This window comes from Microtus ochrogaster, chromosome 1, assembly GCF_000317375.1.
Source record: "Microtus ochrogaster isolate Prairie Vole_2 chromosome 1, MicOch1.0, whole genome shotgun sequence".
Taxonomy (NCBI): Eukaryota; Metazoa; Chordata; class Mammalia; order Rodentia; family Cricetidae; genus Microtus; species Microtus ochrogaster.
Window position 1 is genome coordinate 75,768,547 of NC_022009.1, and position 22,198 is coordinate 75,790,744.

Below are 22,198 nucleotides of genomic sequence, written 5' to 3' on the forward strand. Positions count from 1 at the left end.
TGCTATCTATATACTTTTTCTCTTTTTTTATTGAAAAGAGATTCTTTTTCATAGACTGTATTTTGATTACAGTTTCTCTCCCCCGGTCCTCACAAATCCTCCCCACTTCCCCACTCACCAAAATCTACAAACTCTCTCAGAATACAAACAAACCTAAATTGAACAAAATAAACATGGGGGGGGTCAAAAAAAGCACATGAAACGCATACAGCTGCTGAGATACACACATTTACAAACACAGAAAACCCATAAAACCAAAATCATGAACCATAACATGTAAGCAAAAGATCTATGAAGTTTAAGAAAATGTTCATAAAGCATTGTGAGACAAAAACTTTCAAAATCCCCCGAGTTCGTGTTGTGTTGGCCACCTGCTGCTGGTTTGAATTCCCAGTAAGACTCCCTTGGAGAGAACTGATCAGACTTCAAGTTTCAATGTCGAGACAAGAACAAAGAAGTTTGAACTATGAGCAACTTTCATACATGACCTTTGCCCTCTTATACTCTCACTCAGACTGACATTTCTCAGTGACTAACTGCAAATATTAAAGATCATAAATCTTTTTATAATTTGCAGAAAGAAATTCTGGATCAGCAACAGCACGAGCGGAATGATACGAGCTTTCGTGGCACGTGCATGTTTTGCACTGAGGAATTCCATGGAAACAGGTTCGCTATTCTGCAACTTTCAGAAATGCTTTGGACCAATTTGTCATCTCTGCCCTTTATTAAAGGATTTTTTTTTAACTTGGATTAGAGCAAACCTCTATCCTGCATCAAATGATAACTTAGCCTTTGTTTTGTGGTCTGCTTGGGTCTTTCCTGGGTATTCATACAGCCTTACATTTGCGTATGTCTTCAAAAACCCCAGGTCTGCCCTAACTTCTCCAAGACTTCATGACATCTCACTCCCCAGACTGTCTGAGGTGTTTTATCTCGTATAGTATTTGCCACAACTGATCCTTTGCTCAAGCGGCTGCAGGATCTAAAAGAAAAACAAGCCGTTGATGATTTGGGGCAGATGCTCAGATGGTGTGACTTTGTTCTCTAAGTCAGTGGAGAGCTTCGTGAGGGGAGCTTGGGCAGCACCTGCCAGGCAAGGCTGGCGGTGACACTCCTGAGGGATGTCCCCTCCCATGCTGCTCCTCAGGCAGTGGTGAGGCTGCCGAGGAGAAAAGTGGAGGGGTCTGCAGAGGGAAATGGAGGAGGTTAGTAAAGACACCTCTCAGTTCCCAGTTCTGCCATAGACGACTCATCTTAAACAAGTACACTCTGGATTCTTGTGAATTTCTAGTTGGATAGAACTAAGTTGTTTGGTCCTTAGTGCTGTCAGGGAGGGGCAGCTGTGCAGAACTCATGCTGTCTTTCCTGGGAGGCCTTTCTTAATGTCATTTGTCCAAACCACAAAACTGGAGGAAAAAAAGAAAAAAAAGACCTTACAACATATGAGGCGAAACTAGGAAGGAAGATGGAAGGAGACAGAGAGCTTCGTTTCTAAAGTGGACTGAGGAAAAACGGAGAAGCAAAGTGTTTGAAATAATGTTTTAAGTAAAATTTCAATTCTATCTAGAATGTTTTAATTATATAGTCATAATTATTAGATGCCTTTAAGTACCATTGTGAATATAAGAAAATATAATAACCGTGAAAGCCAGAAGTTTCTCCATAGCTTCTTGAAGTAAAGCTGTGTGATGAATGATAAAATTAACATTATAAAGAAGGTAAGAAGTTGAACTACTAAAGTTGTTGTGTATTTAATTTCCTGGAAATTAAAGTTAATTGATGAAAAGCTAATTTAAAGTAGTGATTTTGGTGACTCATCTTGGCTGGTCTTAAAGAACCTCAGAATCTGGGATCTAAAGCAGACGGTGCCATCCTCAGCCAGACAGCAGAGACTCCCCTGCCCTTGCCAGCTTGCTGCTGTGCCCAGAAAAATGAGTGCAGTGTATCCCGGCCTGCCCTGGCCTTCCTGTCTCAGGCTCGTGGGATGAATCGCCCAATTTGGAGTTAGGTAGTAAACCACTTAGGTATCAATAGGATGTATAAAAGAATGTGACTAAAGGCCTTGGTTCATACAATTAGAAGGAGGTCAAAAGCTCCACAGATATACCTTTCGCAATATGGGTATCTCAGAAAACTAGTGGCAACCTTAGTCCCAATCTGAAGGCCTGGGAACCCCAAGTACCAGTGATAGTGATATCTCAGAGTGTTAAGGACAGAAGATAAATATATGTCCATCTCCCTCTCCAACCCCTTAATGGACTATCCTGCTCGCTCTGGTGAGAGGACTTGTCTTTATTCACTGTTCCTATGTATGGACAGTTTCTTCTAGAAACATCCTCAGAAATACACCCACACACAATGCCTTGCTAGCTACAAGGCCTTTCCTTAAGTAGACAAGTTGACACATAAATTGGCCATCACGGTAATGGAGAGCCAAGCCCCTTCTTGATCGCTCTACCTATACCTAGTGTCCTTTCAATGCCTGAATGTCGAGTTCCCAGGAAGTCCTGGCAACCCACTAAAAACCAGAAGGACATCAGTCTGATTCCCCAGCCCAGAGCTCAGAGCCAAGTGAAGACCCTTAGCTCCATAATAACCTCTCTTCATAACATCTGTAGCTACTCTGCCTCCCAAGTCTTAAGTGGGCATGGAAACCTTGGGAAGACAGCAGGAGGTGAGGCAGGAAACTTTTTGAACTCTCTGAGCCTTCATAATAGAGCTCACACTGTGTAATAAACCTCATGTCCTCGCTCTCAATGTCTAGATGCCTGTCCAGCAGGCCCCAGAGAGTCGGACGAGGACTAAGCCTCAAACACACATTCAGAGTGAACTGCAAAGGCTAGAACCAGGGGAAGCATCCCAGTACCTTTGCAGCTCATCAGCCATCTGCCGGATCTGTGTCCAATTCAAAGCTTGTATGTTACTCTAAATGCCCTGCTCAGGCCTGCTACTCTTAGAAAGGACCTTATAGTCAGAATGGCACGGGGCTTGCTGCAGTGGAACCCATAAACTGGTCCTGAGAACAGTGCTACCCTGGCTCCCCTGAGTCAACTCTCTTAGACTCCAGAGGCCACTGTTCACAGAGACTTGGGATGCCTCTAATCTCACACTCCTTCAACCGGCCTTTGGTGTTGGTCCCATCTACTAGACCTTAGACTCCAGGCCTTTAATCTGCAGAGGCTGAGAGAGGACTGGGCTTCCATGAGTACATTCAGTACAACTCATCAACCAGAGACCTTGGATCCCTAACTTGGAGGAGTGGGAAAGCTGCCAGCTCATCTACCTTGAGGCAGCTGCTGGGAACAGTAGTGGGAAAGTGAAAGTTGATCAGTATGTCTATGTCCTATTTAAATAGCAGTAAGAAGTCTGGTGTGCAGCGGTTGTGCAATAGGGTGACTATACCTAGTGCTAATGAATTGTATATTACAAAAAACTAAACAACAGCATTTGAATGATCCGTGTTAGAGCAAATCTAACTTAAGCACTATACAATATCTATGTATCAAAATGCTATATTGTAATCAATAAACTTGTACATCATTACATTTTTGCACAGAAGTTAAATTTGAATTTAGAAATCAAGTTTCTCTTTGTGAGAAGCTAGTCTGCAGGCTGATAATTGTGCTTCCAGGTTATCATGACCCTTGCAGACAACATCTATTACCAGTGGGTTCATAATCTGTCTGATGCTGTACTGGGTAAACGTCCAAGATCACATATCCCAGACAAGGCCATCTTGCTGCTAGCCAGTTGCCTCTTTTCTTCTCCATTGCATCAGTCAAGATTTTCCAAAGGAACAGGCCCAACATGTGTAATGAGGGAATGTGTGAGGTTTATTCGTGGAATTGCGTCATGCCTTTACAGAAGCCGAGCAGTCGCACAGTTGTAGCAAGCTTTCTTGTTGTTGTCTTTGGATTGCCAGCCCCTAAATACCAACACGGAAACTTCTTATTAGTTATGAAAGCTTGGCCATTGACCTAGGCTTATCCCACCACCTCTTATAACTTAAATTAACCTGTTTTTATTAATGTACATTCTGCTACGTGGCTCCGTTACCTCTACTCTGTGCCAAATATTCAACATCTTCAGTGTCTCAGTGGTGTCTCACTGGCATGATCCCTTTGCTTCTTCCCAGAGCTCTCTCTCTTCCTGGAAAAATCCTGCCTATTCTCTCCTGCCTAGCTGTTGGCCATTCAGCTCTTTATTAAGCCAATCACAATGACTTGTCTTCACACTATGCAAACAAATATCCCACAGTACACGGTAGACCATCTAAAAGTCAGAGACAGAAGTGCTCTGTGCAGATCCACAGGGCTCAGAATCAGAAGAGTTCAGAGTGTAACGCATTTCAAGGCCTAAGGCCTGAGAGTTCTGGGACCACTGATGTAAAGGGGAGTCTCAGGGCCAGAGAGCCTGGAATTACAGTATCTGCGAGATAGAAATTAATAGTATCTTAACCCCAGGAGACAGAGACCACTGAGGGCAGGCTTCCTGCTTCTACACGCGCATGCACACCAGTCTTCTGGGAAAGCACCCTCACCTCACACACCAAATGCTTTCCTTGTTCTCTAGTGTTCCTTATACCAGTAAAGTTCATGCCTAAAACTAACCATCATTCTCATGGTGAGTTGGGAAAGCATCATTTATTTACTAGATTAAAGAACAGGACATGAGCTCCTACCGGGTCTGATCCTGGCAGTGTCAGAAAATGGACGTGTGTGTTCGCACACCGTTAGCGTATCCATCTTAAGAAGGCTCAGTGTTTACGTCGGTATTCAGTAGTTGCTTGACCTCTGACTAGTAGTTGTTATATAAATGCTATTTCTACCCTGATTTGCTCCTACATTATAAATTATAGAGATTGTTCATATTCCTTCATAGGTCTGTTCTGTTGAACCACATGGCCAGAGAACACGCTTTCAACATTGGCTTGCCAGACAACATTGTAAACTGCGCTGAATTCCTCCACACATTACAGAAGAAACTGGATAAGTAGGTGCTCTTGAAACACAGACCAAACCTAACTGAATCTTAGAAACTTCTGAATTTTTACAATTGATTTTAATAAAATTAATTAAATTTAGAATTAAATAAGTAAAAGTTAACTGTTTATTGCATTGTGGGAATCTGCATCTTTTTGGTACTGTGTGTTTTTTGTCTAGATTATATTGCCTTCTAGTGAGTTTTTAACTTTTTGCATTTAAATACATGATTTATGCCAAATACCATGTAAGTTACATCATGAAAAATATCCTCACCATGATCTATATTAGTTACTTTTCTCATTGCTGTGACCAAAATACCTGGCAAGTCACAACCCATGGAAGAGAGGGGGTGTCATTTTGGCATATAGTTTTCAGGGATGACAGCCATCATGGCAGTGAAGGTATGGCTGCTGGGACAGGAGCCGACTGATCACAGTGTTTGCATTGGTCACAGTCTGGATACAGAACAATCCTTGCCACAGTTTCAACTGAACAGCCATATTTAGACCACTACAAAGGAAACCATACCGTGTTTTCTACAAAGCCAAGTGGATAAAGGGAGGGAGAAATTCATGAAAGGACCCTTGTTTGTTTTGTATAACCCAAACAAATAAATGTTAAATTAAAAATAGGGTTCTTGTAGCAACTGTTCAAGATGTGTTTAACAATGTCTGTGTGTTTTAGTTTACAGTGTTTGTACTGTGAGAAGACCTTCAGAGACAAAAACACACTTAAAGATCACATGAGAAAAAAGCAGCATCGTAGGATCAACCCAAAGAACAGAGACTATGACCGATTTTATGTCATCAATTACTTGGTAAGTCATGTTTTTCAATAGTTTAAAATTTGAGCCGGGCGGTGGTGGCGCACACCTTTAATCCCAGCACTCGGGAGGCAGAGGCAGGCGGATCTCTGTGAGTTCGAGACCAGCCTGGTCTACAGAGCTAGTTCCAGGACAGGCTCCAAAGCCACAGAGAAACCCTGTCTCGAAAAACCAAAAAAAAAAAAAAAATAGTTTAAAATTTGATTACAATACTGGAAACAAAATCTACCTACAGGCCAACTAGTGTCTGAATAATGAATGAACTGATACAAAGGTTAAAACGACAGGCATTATCAGGAATTAGCAGTGGCTTCCAAAGCAACTGAGATGGTTGTCTTTGGATTGGCAGATGTGTCTACAGTAAAGATGCTTTGTCTCTCAAACGCAGTGTTTTCCACTCACAGTCTGGAGTCAAGGCCAGAGAGTTGTGTTCTGTTTGTAAAAGCATTTCTTGAGCACTGGATGTGCTTGGTGCCTCACAAGGTTGACTCCTACTCTTCCCCCATCGCTCCACTAGATGATCCGCCGTTATCCTCAAAGTAAGATGTGCGTCTGTGGCATTGCAAGTTCCAGAGAAATAGTTCCATTTTAACTGGGCAAGAATTTTTCTTGTTTTTCGGGTGACCCGTGCCAACTACGTTAAATGCCTTAAAGTCCAAAGTCTCTATCCTGATTGCTACCCGCTATTGATGACTTCTTTGAGGACAAGAAAAGGTCTTCTGTTAGAGACAGTCACTAGGGTTATTTAAAGTTCTGGGAGGGGGTTTTGAACTGACATGAGGACTGGAGAATGCTACCAGGCTTGCCCTTAATATTTTTAATTGTATATAATGAAGTATACTGCCCATACATAGAAGAAGATTAAGTAATTCTACAGAAACATGAAATTTTGATTCTGATATTTTCTAAAGGAAAGGTTGTTTTATTTTTGTTTTTCCCCTCTCAGTATAAGTAACTTTAAAATCCAAACCTGTTGCTTTGCGAGCACTGATAGACTATTATCCACCATTTTGTGTGTTGGATAGGAAGCAGTGTTCATGATTTGCGTTGGAAATCTCTGTACTAATGTGCACCTTTTATGTGTCTTAGCTTACTCACATAGTGTTAAACTGAAATTCTCCTCAAGAAGTAAGCTTAACATGCATTTAAAGATTGACTCTGGGAACTTGCCAAGCTTTACTACAGATGTTTTACAGCCAGCACCAGGCAAAGGCACAGGCGCCCTCTGAGTCCTTCACTCTTCTCAAGCCGTTCAGTCATGACTTCCTAGAGCGAAGCTGCTTCAGGGCCCAGCCTGCTCCTACAGGGAGGGCCCTCCAGCACTGGTTGGAGCATGCAGCTGCTCCAGCAAGCTAGGAAAGCAATTTAATAGTTCTTCCTTCCGGGGCCCATTTGAACTAATATACAAGAGCTGTAAATTAGCAGACACTGGATAGCTGGAGTCTTTACCTTGCAGGGAGACTTCAAAGGGTCCGCGCGCTCGTAGTCTATCGGCATTTTAGAAAAGTGTGATACTTCAGTCCCTGAGCATCAAATAGTATGACTGGCTGTCAAGCTGAAATTGTTTATGAGTGCCAGCTGTCCCTAGGGGGAACATGATGGATTGCACTAACCACAGATTTGCTGTGGCAACCCATGACTCAAGAGAATACACTAGACTTAGTAAAGATGAAATGTGAGTGAAATCACAACTTGGGGGTAATATCGACTTAATCTCATTTTTAAAATAAGAACAGCGGACAGATCTTTCGGTGGGCCAGGCACTAGCGTAGGTATTTATATACTAGCTCATTTAACCGCATTCCCAGAACACAGGCATTAGCATGAAGCCTTCTCTACAGACAATGAGACCGGGGCTTAGTGAGGTTAAGTCATTCGCCCAGGTTGCATCACCAGGGTAGATCAGTTATCCACCACATCCATCCCCTTTCTTCACATGGTTGAGATGATGCTGATGCCTTTGTTGTACTCTTCAGAAGCATTGTAATTGTGATGGCCTGTTCCCTCTTGCCTTTTTTCTTGAAACAAACTCAAAAGTAAAGCTGGCTCTAATGTCTGCTTTATGATTCTCACCTACAACCATAGCATTTTTAGCCCAAGTATTGGAGTAAGTGGTTAGTAAGTATGGAAACAATTAGGAAAAATTAAAGTGTATTCTGGTGCATTAGAACTTTTAAAAACTACAAAAATACCCTTGGGAAGGGCAGGAGCGATGCAGTCCCTGAAATGTGGGACTGCTCTAAACTAGAGGAATGCTCACCACACAGCTTAGCCTTACAGCATCATAGGGATGCCTTACGAGTCTTCTTACAACTAACATACATGATAATATTTAGGATGTACATGTAAGAGACTGATCCAAATAGTATTAATATGTCGTTAGAGAAAAATTAGAGCCAGCAACCTCTCAGAATCATGATAGTCTTTTTTTAGATATGCTAATGAACACTGTTTAATGTGAAGAACAAGTTGTTAACATGAAGAATAAATTCTAAACTTTTGCTTAAGTGATGAGTAATGATGAAACCTTATTTTTAAAAAACAAAAGCAAAATAGTGAGAGTCATTCATGGCATCTCCCTCAAGGGACACGGGCAAATGGCAGAGCTGTGTCCGTAATCTGCCATGTCTCTTCTGTCCGTTTCATGCACACCACGGATTTTCGTTTTTCTTTTCTTTTATTGAGCTATATATTTTTTCTCTGCTCACCTCCCTCCCTCCTCCTCTTCTACCCTCTCCTGTGACACCCCCCATGCTCCCAATTTAATCAGGAGATATTGTCTTTTTTACCTTTCTATTAGATCCATGTATGTCTATCTTAGGGTTCTCTTTGTTGTTTAAGTTGTCTGGGGTTGTGGAATGTAGGTTTTTTTTTCTTTGCTTTATGTCTAAAAGCCACTTATGAATGAGTACATATTATGTTTGTCTTTCTGGGTCTGGGATACCTCATTCAATATGGTTTTTTTTTTTCCCAGACCCATCCATTTGCATGCGAATTTCAAGATGTCATTATTTTTTAACAATGTGTAGTACTCCATTGTGTAAATGTACCACATTTTCTTTATCCATTCTTTGGTTGAGGGGCACCTAGGTTGTTTCCAGTTTCTGGCTATGACAAATAATTCTACTATGAACATAGTTGAGCACATGTCCTTATGGTATAATTGAGCATTCTTTATTCAACAAATGGTGCTGGCATAACTGGATGTCAACATGTAGAAGAATGAAAATAGATCAGTATCTATATCCCCATGCACAAAATTCAGTCCAAATGGATAAAAGATCTCAACATAAAAGCAACCACACTGAACCTCATAGAAGAGAAAGTGGGAAGAACACTTGAACACATTGACACAGGAGACCACCTCCTAAATATAACCCCAGTAGCACAGACGCTGAGAGAAACAATTAATAAATGGGACCTCCTGAAACTAAGAAGCTTCTATAAAGCAAAGGACACGGTCAACAAGACAAAATGGCAACCTACAGAATGGGAAAGATCTTCACCAACTCCACGTTAGACAGAGGACTGATCTTTAAAATACCAAGAGAACTCAAGAAACTTGACATCAAAAGAACAAATAATCCAATTTTTAAAAGTACAGACCTAAACAGAGAACAGAAGAATCTAAAATGGCTGAAAGACACTTAAGGAAATGCTCAGCATCCTGTGCCATCAGAGAAATGCAAATCAAAACAACTCTGAGATTCCATCTTACACATGTAAGAACAGCCAAGATCAAAAACACTGATGACAACTTAGGCTGGAGAGGATGTGGGATAAAGAGAACACTCCTGCATTGCTGGTGGGAGTGCAAGCTGGTACAGCTACTTTTGATATCAGTATGGCAATTTCTTAGAAAACTAGGAAACAACCTCCCTCAAGACCCAGGCTGGTGTGGACACACTCAATGAGGATCTTCTCCAAAATCAGCACTTGACCTCGTCTGTAGGACATATGAGAGTAGTCATCTATCATGGAGCTTCTTGCTCGCTACAAACACTTCTGGCATCTCCAGAGCATCCCAGATATCCTGGCAAGATCCTCGCCAGTATCATCAGAGGTAGAAGAATAAGGACAAGGAAGCTGTTCTCAGCTCCCCACCGAACGGAGCAAATTGACAAGTGCTGTGCTTCTTGGGTGAGATCATGTCTATGCTTAAGTTGCACTAGCTTTCTAATGTAACAGGCTTACAAACACATTGGCTTTCCTTCGCACAGTCTGGATCATCTACCTCAAGTCCTGCTTTGTTTCTTCATCAGCTGGAGTCCGATGAGGAGTGGTGATTGTTAAGAGACAAGATCTCCCTAGCTTCAGTCAGATACTCCAGCCTCAGGGCCAGCAAACTGCTTGACATCACTGGGCTCCAGCCACACATTCCCAAGACACTCAGGCTTCAAGCCCAGAGTTTAGTAAAGGAAACTATTTCTATTGTATTTTATCATTTGGTCGGTTTTATTTTGTTTAATCTTAAAGTATATGAAGCCACAAAGGACAGATGTAGGTTTCTAGTCTGAAGAGTTTTGTTATTTCTTCACATTTATAGATCTGTCTCTTCCTCTGTTTTGTGTGTGTGTGTGTGTGTGTGTGTGTGTGTGTGTGTGTGTGTGTGTGTGTGTGTGTGAGAGAGAGAGAGACAGAGAGAGAGAGAGAGACAAAGACAAAAAGAGACAGAGCGATTGGGGGTCAAGCCAGATGGAGGGTCCTGTTTGAGGGAGCTCTTTTCCCTTTTTCCTCCATCCTCTCGTTTGCTCACAGGCCATCTGATGCAGAGGTTTGAGGGGGTGTTCTGAACATCTTTACAGACATGCCTTCCAAACTGTTTTTCTTGTGTTCTTAGCTTTCCTGACATGATTCATTAGCACAGTATCTTAATTAGAAAATCATGTGCCTTGTTTTTTCCATGTTTTCCCCCTTTAGCTCTTGTCCCTAAGCAATTCTTTCACTTTTAGGAAAGTGTAGACCACTGCCAAGTGCAAATTCCTTGTTTCCTAATATGCTAATGAAAATAGATTTTCCTCTTTGTCAAGTTTGGTAAATTTTAAAAGTTGTATTATGAAGATAAATTGCTGCAGGTTCTAGTGAACACTCAGGAAGCTGCAACATTGTGCTTGAGTTACAAAGTCTGACAATGGGAAAATCAGTTTTCCTCTGCCTCCAAACGTTTGCATCATTTGCTTGTCTCCCTGGGGAGCATCGCAGGTGGCCACATCTTGAATGCCTCGCAGCGATGAAAGTATGGCCATAAATCCTAGTCCAGAGAGACCAAGAATGGCATGAAAATTTTAATGTATTACCAGAAATTCTTGCCGAGACCCTGTGAATAGTGTTGAAGCGATTCTTGACGCCCTCAGTAAGGTTCAGACAGTTTATGATGACTCTACAGAGTACATTATAGAGTTCAAATTAGCTGTCTCTAATGACGGTACGGTCGATCTCAGCATGTCGGAGCTTATGCATCGCTGGGCTGATAAATAATGACAGCTTCAAAACCTCTCATTAAGTTGGTGAGTGATAGATTTTCCTGCTCCCTCTAAAGCATAATGGCGCACATAGTTCTTTGTTTTTAGCTAAATGAATACCTTTATTTTAGGGGGAAAGCATGTCCAAAACTGAGAAAATCTTGGTTACAGGATTCCAAAAGAAAACCATTGAATGAGAAGGATTACTGTGCTCAGAGTCGGCCAGGCCACATAGCTGTGCTCAGAGCCGGCCAGGCTACATAGCTGTGCTCAGAGCCAGCCAGGCCACGGAGCTGTGTATAGAACTGGCCCTGCCAGATGCCTGTGCTCAGAGCAGGCCCAGCTGGGCTTGATCAAACCCATGTCAGCTCCTTGAGAAGATGTCCAGTGTCAGGCCCTCATCAGCTTTGGTATACAGATTTGATTGAGAGAAGGCAGATCATAAAGAGGGGAAAACAGTTCAAAGGAAAAAATAGAAATGACTGGGCCAGAATAAACCATGCTAATGAACCTTCTGTGGGGCTTTGCTGACTCTCTGGCTTCCACACAAAGGCCCCAGACGTGGAATCTACGCACTGACTGAAAAGGATAAGAGGATCTAACAGCTGTTGAGTAGCTATCCATGCCCAGCGTGTGCTCCATGGATGATGCTACCTCACAAAATCCTTTTAAAGTAATTGACCTCAAATTTTTCTTATTTTCAGTTACAATTTTAAAAAGTTTGTAGTATTGACTGTGGACAGAATCAGAAAATGTGACCAGGAACAGAGGCGATGTCTCCTTAGACATTCAAGGGGAGATGAATCGCATAGATATAAAAAGACAGGCCCAAACATGCAACAGTGCTTGGGACACCTCCAACACGTGGAGGAATATAAAATACCTTGGCGCTTGGAACAGCAGTGTTATTATTTTATTTTCCATTGTTTGCGTTCCATACATCTGCATAATTTCAGTCACTCTCACCCACACTCCTTTCCTCACCCCCCCTCCCCCTTGCACCCTTCCTTCTTCTGTCAAATCTCCTGCCCTGCCCTTTCCCGCCTTCCTCTTCTGCATGGCCAGTGAGTTTGGAGTTTCTTGCCTGCGGTTCTTCACTGGAGCAAGAGCAACTCATCAGTGGCTACAGCACTGGAGAAAATCAGCTCCCCTCCAACCGCAGTTGATTGCCAATAGTCCCTCAGAGGGGCCTCATGGGCCCCTCAACTGTGTGTGAGGAAATGGTGAGGGGCTCAATAGTGAGCTAGCCTTGTGCAGATAAGCCCAGCACATTGAGTTCACTTGCGGTGGCCATACCATGCCCAGAGACATCTTTTGTTACTGAAGGAGGTTTATTTGAGACAGACGCGTCAGAGGAAGACTGAGTGGTTGTGTTCCAGCAGAGATGTGGAAGATCAGTGTTTCTGCAGAGCGTTCAAGAGTGAAGTAGCTGCTGGGAGCAAGCGTGCAGCAGGAATATCAGCCTGGCTGGGACATCCTAAGGAAGAAAGGGGACAGTGGGGGAATACGGAAGCAGAAGAAGCCAGGGCAGGGCATGGAGGTACATAAACTGTGGCAGGACCTCTGTATTGTGTTCTAACTGTAATGGGGAGCCATGAGAGGGTTTCTGTGTCTAAAGAACTCTGCTCTTAGGAGATCGCTGTGGCTGCTGGTGAGGAAGAGACTATGGGAAAGCAAGAATGGAAGCAACCCGTGCAAGCATACCCAACCACAGTCAAGGCAGCTATGAATGCAACCCAGTACAAAAATCCTAAACTTCCTTAAACGTTCTGAGATTGGGGGGCGGGGAGCAGTTTGTTGTTGCTGTGGTTTGGTTTGGTTTGGTTTGGTTTGGTTTGGTTTGGTTTGGTTTGGTTTGGTTTGGTTTAGGGGATTTTTTTATGCGTGTGTAATGTGCATGAGGGCTCATGTGCACGTCTGTGCAGAGGCCTGAAGTTAGTGCTGCATGTCCTCCACCTTGTTTACTGAAGCAGTTTCTCCCTGAACCCAGGATTCACCATTATAGGTAGTCTTGCTAGCCAGCTGGCCCCAGGGGTTCCCCTATCTGGGCTTCCCAAGCGCCGGGATTGCAGGCGATCATCATGCCTCCCTGGTGTTGCTGGAGGTCTGGGGATTCAAAGCCTGATTTTCATTCTTGTGCACCAAGTGCGTTATCCCTGAGCCATTTCCTCGGCACCAAGTGCTGACAGCCGTGGTGGTTAACGTTTTTGTGGGGATGGCAACTTGATGGTGCCGTTCTCAAGAGTGAAGTCTAGGGATGGTAACATCACTTTGCAGTGTCAAAGGCTAGGACACACTGCCAGGAGGCAATTTAGGGTCTTTCCCTGGTGCAGTGGTTTTCTTTTCAACAACAACAAAAACGCAGATCCTCAAGTGATTCTAATGTACATCCAGGGTTGAGAACCAGTGATTTAAACTTAAGAGAGTGAGGGGAGAAAATCATGATTACAAAGCTATTGCTCTTTCTCCAAAAACAAACAAATATTTTTACTGTTGTGGTTTATAACATTTATTTTAGGATTTCTCCATCTCAATCGTGGTAGTGAACTTTTCAAACAGACCTCACTGTGCAGCTTCAAAACCATTTGAGTGAGTTTGTTTCAGTGATGCTGCTGCTGAAGTTCTGTGTATATGTGTTTAGCTGCTCACTGTTTGCAGTTTTCACCTCTTCTTAATCTATCTCAACTCTCTCTTCTTCCCGCAAAGGAACTCGGGAAATCCTGGGAAGAAGTGCAGCTGGAAGATGACCGCGAGCTGCTGGACCTCCCAGAAGAGTAAGGCGTGCCCGCTGCTGCTGGTTAATCACATGTTGAAGAACACGCAGACAATTCTTTAATTTGGTCTATAATTGTCATTCCAGAGAGAGAATAAAAAGACAATCTCTTGAGCCATGCATTCTTTCATGAAATGGCAAGATTTTTAAATTAACATAAATTTCACATAAAAATCACTAAAGATATTTTTGAGAGACTTTGGTTTGGGTTTGTTTTTTACTTTCTGCTTTTTAATACAGAGAGCAGGACACACAAACACAGTAATTAGGTCAGAATGCATATATATTGTCAGCATCTTAAACAGAAGCCTGCTGAAGATACGGTAACAGTGAAGCCAGAGATGCAATTAAGGCTCTCAGATTTCTTCATAATCTTTTCTGCTATACATAAAATATCATCAAAGGGAATTTGGATAAGGAAAGTAAATTCATGCTTTGAGTGATATATGTACTAATACAATTTTTGCCAGTTTACTACCTGATCCTTCCAGCCGTCCCTCTGCAGTGGTACTGTGCAGTAGTGAAGCCGTGCTGCGAACAGGTTAGACAGCTTGTCTCTGGTCACAGTGAGACAGTGATGGCGCCGAATGAGACTTCACATTCCATACATCCTGTGACAGAGATTTCCAGTTGTCCTCTGCACCGCCCATCCACAGCTCCCTCCTTAGCAATATAAACCTGCGCACCATCCGAACAAAAGGCTTCCCCAGCCTGTCCTGCAGCTGGATGTGGCCATATAACTACACTTTGGCTACAGAGATCTGAGTACGTTAAAGTACATTGAGAGTCCAGCAGCCAGAGCTGCAGTATGCACCACCCTCCTCGCTTCCCCCAGCAGTGAGAAGAAAAAGATGATGGTTTCATTGCGAGCATCACGGAAGCTGGGGCTCCATCACTGCCAATGGGGGCTTAAAACCTAACTAGTCACATCTTCAGATGAGGAAGCAGAGGCCTTGGGCCACATCCTCTCCCTGCCTTCGTGCCCCTAAGTTGGCTAGCTAGGCCCCGCATCTAAATGATCCCATAACTCCCAAACAGCTTGACCAAAGGGTTATGCGCTGCCCACCGTGGGTGCTGGGAACCAGATTCGAGTCGTCTGTAGAAGCAGGGCTTGCTCTTAACCCCTCAGCCATCTCTTCTGCCCAATATTTACTGGTTTTCAGTCCGAAGTTGAGTTTCTAACGTCCCATGAGAAAATGTACTGATTTAAATGTGTATTTCCTTATCTTCACACTGGCAGATTTTCGGGTCAGAGATCTGGTTGGCGATCGGCTTAGCTGTGTGTGTGCTCTTGTTTGTGGGTGGTTATTCCTGTGAGAGGCCTTGGAGGCTGGATAGGGCACTGGATGGCCTCCTCTGTTACTCAGGGAGATCTCTTTCTGAATCCCAGGCCTTGTGTGTTCTGGACTAGACTGAAATCCAGCAAGCTCGGGTGCCCCTCCGGTCTATACCTTCCGCAAAGGTGGGGTTACAGGTCACGGGTCCTGGAACCCAAACTCTAGTCCCTGTGATTGTGAATCAAGCCCTCAGTCTCTGAGCCATCTCTCCAGCCCATATGCACTTTGGGTCATCATTCTATGACATACGATGTAGCATTTGCCCTATTTAAAATAATCCATGATTCCCTGAAATACATTGTAGCCTTCCCTCGTGAAAGCCCAGTGCCAGCATGTAGGCTCACATGTCCACTGAGTGCCTTTGGCCAGTGAGAGAGCATCCCATCTCTAGATAGGTGTCCTTTGTAATTAAACTGCTTTGTCGGCGGAAAATCCCACACCAATCCCATTCTCCAATTGTGGTTCAGAGAGTGCAGATGGAGAAAGAGGGGAGGTGCCTACTCGCTCTTTCTTGTCACCTCTTGATGTGCTTGGAATCTCGGCCGCTGCCTCTGAAGGTTATGACTGCGTGTGACAGTCTTTACCAAAGTGTCAGGCTCAGGGACACCAGCACAACTCGTGTGCGGTGCACCCTCCTGTGGAAAAGATCACCATGTTTTCTGTCCTCTGTTTTTAATCCAGTGACTGGTCTGACTGGCAAGAATACCCTGTCTGCGCTGTCTGTCTATTTTGTGAAAAGCAAGAAGAAACGATAGATCAATTGTATGTGCACATGAAGGTGAGATGCTTTTGTCTCCTTGCTATTGTTTCGTTCTGACAGTGTGAAGGTGATCACTGGACCCTCATTTACTCAGTGCGATAGTTTATGTTGATTGTCAAGTTGACAGGACCTAGGCGCCCCTGGCAGGAGCCTCTGGGCAAGCTTGAGGGCCTTTCTTGCTTAGGTCCACTTAGGGAGCACACCTACCCTAACTGTGGACATCTCCGCGCTTCATGGACCGGGTCCCAGACCCGGGACAAGAGAACTGAGCAGCAGTGTGTGTCAGCTTCTGCCTCTTCCTTTCTCCCTGAAGGTTTACTGTTTTGTTTTTGTCAGGGCATATTAATGTCACCATGGAGACAGGCAGGACACTAAAGCACACATCCTCCAGTCATATTCCATTCCTGAAAGTGCCCTGGAGAGACAGCAGGCACAGGCCAGGTCCATCCAGGAGCACAAGCATGGAGCAGTACCAGAATGAACAGGGAACACTAACTTAGGTGCTCCCACCTTGAGGTGCTCACCTGGTAATTCTAGCTCAGAGGTTGAGAATTGCACACACAATTGCAATACCCAAATATAGTGGCTTCTGGGGATTTTTTTCTGGCTTTCTTTGCTGTTGAGTAGGCTAGAAAGAATAGGGGACTTGCTACTCACAAAGGTCAAGAGGGGAACTGGATATAATTTGGGTTTAGAGCCACTTTGGGAACCAGAAATTAGAAAGAAGAAACGTAGGCACATTCCTGGTCTGTTTGCCCTCTGGGTATCATGTTTATATTAAGGTGAAGCTGGACACTAGTAATTCTGAACCTTCTTACCTCACTGTAACCCCAAGATCCTCCCTGAATGTGACTGTGACCCTATCTGAATGCTGGGGTGAAGAAAGAGTATATAATGATGCATGACAGTATCACAACTTGGGAATAATAATAACAGGATATCTCTGAGGAGTTCTGACATTCTCTCCCTGCCTTCTCAGCTCACTGTCTGTGGTTGACACCTCTTCTTCACTCTCCATGATGCCTCCTCATTTAGAAACACTCTGCTTAGTTGTGCAAAACAAGGACCTGGACAAAGCTAGAAAGAGGAATGTTTGTCTATAATAAGTTAGGAGTTATTATAGTTATAATACCACTAGGGTAGAGATATATAGATCTATAGATAGATCACCATGTAGGAGCAACCTCTTTGGTATTCCCATAGATGTCATTGATCCTGTTCAGTCACTCTTGGTGGTAGCATGTCGTGAATTCCTGAGCATCCTGCGTCCAACGGTACTGCACCGAATGCTGTCACAGTGAACTAGATTTTTCTTTCTGTGAGCTTGTAAGTTTGAGCATTTACACAGACAGCTGGAGAAAGGGGACAGGCATAACACAGCCAGTCTCTGCACTGTGGCAGTCCTAAGGAATCAGGTTGGTGACGAGATGGAAGTGACATTACAAACGGAAGCTGGCACCCGTGGACGTCACTTGCTTTTGGTTCTCTTAAGACCTGGTTCTGGAATCATAGTCTAGATGCCCTGTGAACACCAGCACACCTTAGCACACGCTTTTATCAGCCTAGCTATTTCAGACCTGGTAAACCAAAAGCTACTTCAATAAGCTGTAACTAATTAAAATGTTTTGCTGATTTGTGTGACGTCTGTGGATTGCGCTTTAAAGAACTGCTGACCTCGAAGGGAAGCATTGAGAGTCAAAAGATTTCTAAAGCAGAAATCAAGCCCCTGTGAATCAGATGTCTGTTTATAACTTCAGCCTGGAAGATTAAATAATTCATATGCTTACAAATATATTCCTCTTTTTTAGGACACACATGGGTTTGATCTCCTCAGAATAAAGTCAGAGCTCGGTAAGTTCGGTTGAGAAGTTTTCCGTGACTCTGCACTCTTGTGAACTGTCCTGTAAATGGCGCCGTGTGCTGTCAGAATGTCTGTCTCCATGCAGGCACTCGTACGAGAACTCGCTAAAGCAATGATTCTTGACCCTCTTGAATTCTAATCTCCAAAGTTTTGTTTTTAATTTCACATACTTTCTTCTGCTCTCCCACATATATGGGTGCTTTAATAAAATACAAGAAGAGTCTAGCAGGAAGAGCCTGGGTTGTTTGGGCCTTGGGATTTTAATTATAATTTATTTGTTTTGTTTCTGAGCCAGGGCTTCATTCACTATGCAGCTCTGGCTGGCCTGGAACCTGCCATGTAAATCAGGGCTGGCTTCAAACACAAATCAAAGGTAGCGCTACCACACCCGGATAAGAGCTGAGCTTCTGAAAGTCAGCCTACAGCAGTGTTCAACCCCAGCGCTTAGTTTATATGACACGAGACCTCAGAGCAGGAAATACAGAAACATATGCACAAAAATATGCACTGCAGTGCTTAGCAGAATAGCTGCCATTAGTCGGTACAGATGTGACCAATTATATTGCTCTGGGGTGACTGCCGTAGAAGGATTAGATGTTGAGACATAAATTACGCATTTCCTACTGGGCCTAATATATCCACTGGCTACTTTGCTGAGCTCCTGGATGTGTGCCTTTGCTTTGCCGCTCTTGTGGACATGCATATATGTTGCACACACAGTTGGTTTGCCAGTGAAGACAGTTGGCTGTGGAACCCCCTGCCTGCTGTGAGACCATGCCTCCACCACTTCCCAGCTGCAAGATCATGAACGGCTTCCTAATGAGTAACATTGCTGTAATGATTCCGCCTATGTGATGATGGTTTGGAAGTTCAAATGTGTTAAGACATGGAACGTGGTTAGCTTAGAGCACAGCATGGAAGTCCTATATTGGTTAATTAGGATAGTATCTCCTATAAGAATTGTAGCAATAGATTTTTAATGTATTCATTATAAAAATAGTGAATATTGTGGAACTATAGCTTTCAATATATCCCATAATATCCCATGGATATTTAAGCTTTCATGTATCAATTTAAAATAAATTTAATTTCTTAATGGAAATAATGGCAGTGCAGAGATAATGCTGAAGGTTGTCTAATGATTTTCAGGATTAAATTTCTATCAGCAAGTGAAGCTGGTCAACTTCATCCGAAGGCAAGTTCACCAGTGCAGATGCTACAGTTGCCATGCGAAGTTCAGATCCAAGACCAAGTTGAGGGCCCACATGGAGGAAGCTAAGCACGCCTCCCTACTTCCTGACAGGAAGACGTGGGATCAGCTGGAGTAAGTCTTGCTGAGCTGGATGCAGACCCCTGTGCCCTGTCCTTCTGGTTGTGTATTTACCTAACTTCTTTAAGCTCAGAAACACATGTGAACCTGGGAGGTATGAGTCTGTAAAGTTTATATGACTTAGAAAGACATAACCATTATTCTGTAATTTAATTGGGTAGTCATGTATAGCTATAGTTCAGTATCGAAGTAGATACAAACTTCCTTTCCCTATCTGATGCTCATCCGTCCGTCTTTTTAATGACTGCCAGATTTCCCATTGAATAGTATAACCTAACTTGTTCCGTTGTTTCTTACCTCTGCTATTATAAGTAATAATAGAATAAATAATTGTATGCGTGTATTTGTGCACTCCCCTAAGTATACCATTTAGATAAAAATTGCTCTGTCCGTGACACGTACATCATGGAGCTTCTGGTGTACATATTCCATATTAGTCAGCACTTTAAAAACAGTACGCATTTTTTCTGTGATATGAACCTATTGAAATAAGTGCTGTCAAATTTCCCAAGTATCATTTGCCAGTTTAACCCTTCTGTCATTATTCTCACATCATTCTTAACATCAGCAGAGAGAGTGGGATGCTAGCTGCCTAAACATTTTACGATCCTCAGAGGATATTAAACTACGCCTCCACAGAACTCTGGCCAAATCACCGTAGTTTTCCTTGTTTGGAAAACCTCCAGTTTATGCGGGCCAGAGTCAGCAGTCTGTGGAAATGCCACCCTGTTCTTCATTCTCACACAGACTAATGATGAAGGAACTAGTCATCAATATACTTTTGGTGGGTGTTTAAAAAGTGTACTTTTGGGAAAAAAAAATAGCCATTTTGAGCTTAGTGTTTGGGAAGGAGCCGGGACTTTGAGGAAATGAACAGGGATGCTGTTTTTAGCTGTAACAGAGTGGCCTGGTACTGGAGCAGGTTGTCTGCACTGATGGTGGCCCTTACATGATAGACACTGAGCTGAGTGGCCCGCCAGCAAGGCCGGGACCCATCAGGCTCAGGTCAGACAGGAATCTCCTGGGAACTTTGCTCATTGGTTATTCGGTGTGTCTCTGGTTGCTTCCAGATATTACTTCCCCACCTACGAGAATGACGCTCTCCTGTGTACCCTGTCTGACAGTGAAAGTGACCTCACCGCTCAAGAGCGCGATGAAAATGTTCCTGTCATCAGTGAAGATACATCCAAGCTGCGCGCTTTGAAACGGAGCAGTGTTTTGAACCAACTGCTCCTCCAGGAATGCCTGGAGAACTAGAGAAACTGCTGCAGACTCGGGTTGTGTGCTTTTCTCCTGAGGCAGATGGGAAAGAGCTCAGATCTGATTGCCAGCAAAGCACCACTCATTGCTGAAATCATGATCGACTTAATGAAACTCTCCTCAAGAAAAAGAGCAAAAATAAAATGTGTCTTTCTTTTTAGGACTGGGGTCTCTTTCTATCACTCCCACCATACTGCCTTGAGGCAGGGCCCCTCACTGAACCTAGAGCTGACTGGCAGACAGTAAAGCCCTGTGTCCCCTGTGGCCTCCCCATCTACACAGAGCTGGGATTACACAGGTGTTGGGATTCAGATTCAGGTCCCCAAACTGCCCTAGCAAAGTCTTTTATCCATTAAGCCCTCTCTCTGTGTCTCTAAACTGGAATTCTTAACATGATCAAAGATAAAATTAAATAGATGAAAACTTGCTCAAAAGAAAAAGGTACAAAAAAACAGTGAGTAATATATGGGAATTTAAAACGAGACTAAACCAAGACCTAAACATTGTATTTTATTTTTTGGTTTTCGAGACAGGGTTTCCCTATAGCTTTGGAGTCTGTCCTGGCACTAGCTCTTGTAGATCAGGCTAGCCTCAGACCTGAGAATTTTAAATAAATGAAAAAAAAAGCAATTTTAAAATTTATTTTGATTTTACATGGCATGGGTGTTTTGCCATGGGTGTCCTATCCCATGGACCCAGAGTTACAGACACTTGTAAACTGCCATATGGGTGCTGGGAATTAAACCCAGGTCCTCTGGAAGAGCAGTGAGTGCTCTTAATGACTCGGTCATCTCTCCACCCCACAAGAAAGCAATTTTTAAAGAAGAAAATAGAACTTAGAATAAAAACAAAATTTTTTATTGATTTTCATTGAGCTCTAGATTTTTCTCTGCTCCCCTCCCTGCCTCTCCCTTCCCTTCAACCCTCTCTTATGGTCCCCGTGCTCCCAATTTACTCAGAAGATCTTGTCTTTTTCTACTCTACTTCTCTGTAGATTAGATCCATGTATGTCTCTCTTAGGGTTCTCATTGTTGTCTAGGTTCTCTGGGATTGTGGTTTGTAGGCTGGTTTTCTTTGCTTTATGTTTAAAAACCACTTAAATGTGAGTACATATAATAATTGTCTTTCTGGGTCTGGGCTACCTCACTCAAAATGATGAAAAGCGAAATTTTTTTAATGTAACTGTTTTGTTGAATTTTTAAACAGAATTAACATACCAGTCCACTTCCATCAAAAACGTTGAATTGAAGCAATTGTTGCTTAAACTGCAAAAATAGACAGCTAATATCCTAGAAGCTTAATTCAACTCTTTCAGTGAGCTAGATAGCTAGAAAATTAACCATGGGCTTCTGTTGAACTTTTATACCTATAATTGATATTTTGAAAAACTAAAACATGTTCAGTCCCTGATTTTGGCAATTTGCAAAATAGAATGTAATTGCAAGCCTGTTAATTCAATCTAAAAACATTTCACAGAGTTTGTCACTTCAGAATGGTATAAAACAGGTGAAACTGTGTCCTTTGAGGTATTTAGAATTAGACTGGAGAAAAGAGTTTTAAAAATATTCTCAGTCAATTAATTTGGATGCAGAGTGAGAAGTAGA

The 22,198-nt window shown here is 43.0% G+C and overlaps 1 protein-coding gene across 4 annotated transcripts in view; it reads left to right on the forward strand.

The window, feature by feature from the left end:
* Positions 1 to 20,754, forward strand: part of Znf277 (zinc finger protein 277) — a 92,960-nt gene extending 72,206 nt beyond the window's left edge. For all 4 annotated transcript variants that reach the window (XM_026782691.1, XM_026782696.1, XM_026782699.1 and 1 more), the window contains exons 5-12: positions 578 to 669; positions 4,885 to 4,995; positions 5,673 to 5,805; positions 13,980 to 14,047; positions 16,065 to 16,161; positions 17,952 to 17,994; positions 19,154 to 19,328; positions 20,405 to 20,754. In XM_026782691.1, the coding sequence (XP_026638492.1) occupies positions 578 to 669; positions 4,885 to 4,995; positions 5,673 to 5,805; positions 13,980 to 14,047; positions 16,065 to 16,161; positions 17,952 to 17,994; positions 19,154 to 19,328; positions 20,405 to 20,591 (906 nt within the window). In that variant the 3' untranslated portion in view covers positions 20,592 to 20,754. The remainder of the gene's footprint in view (positions 1 to 577; positions 670 to 4,884; positions 4,996 to 5,672; positions 5,806 to 13,979; positions 14,048 to 16,064; positions 16,162 to 17,951; positions 17,995 to 19,153; positions 19,329 to 20,404) is intronic.
* The last annotated feature ends 1,444 nt before the right edge of the window (positions 20,755 to 22,198 follow it).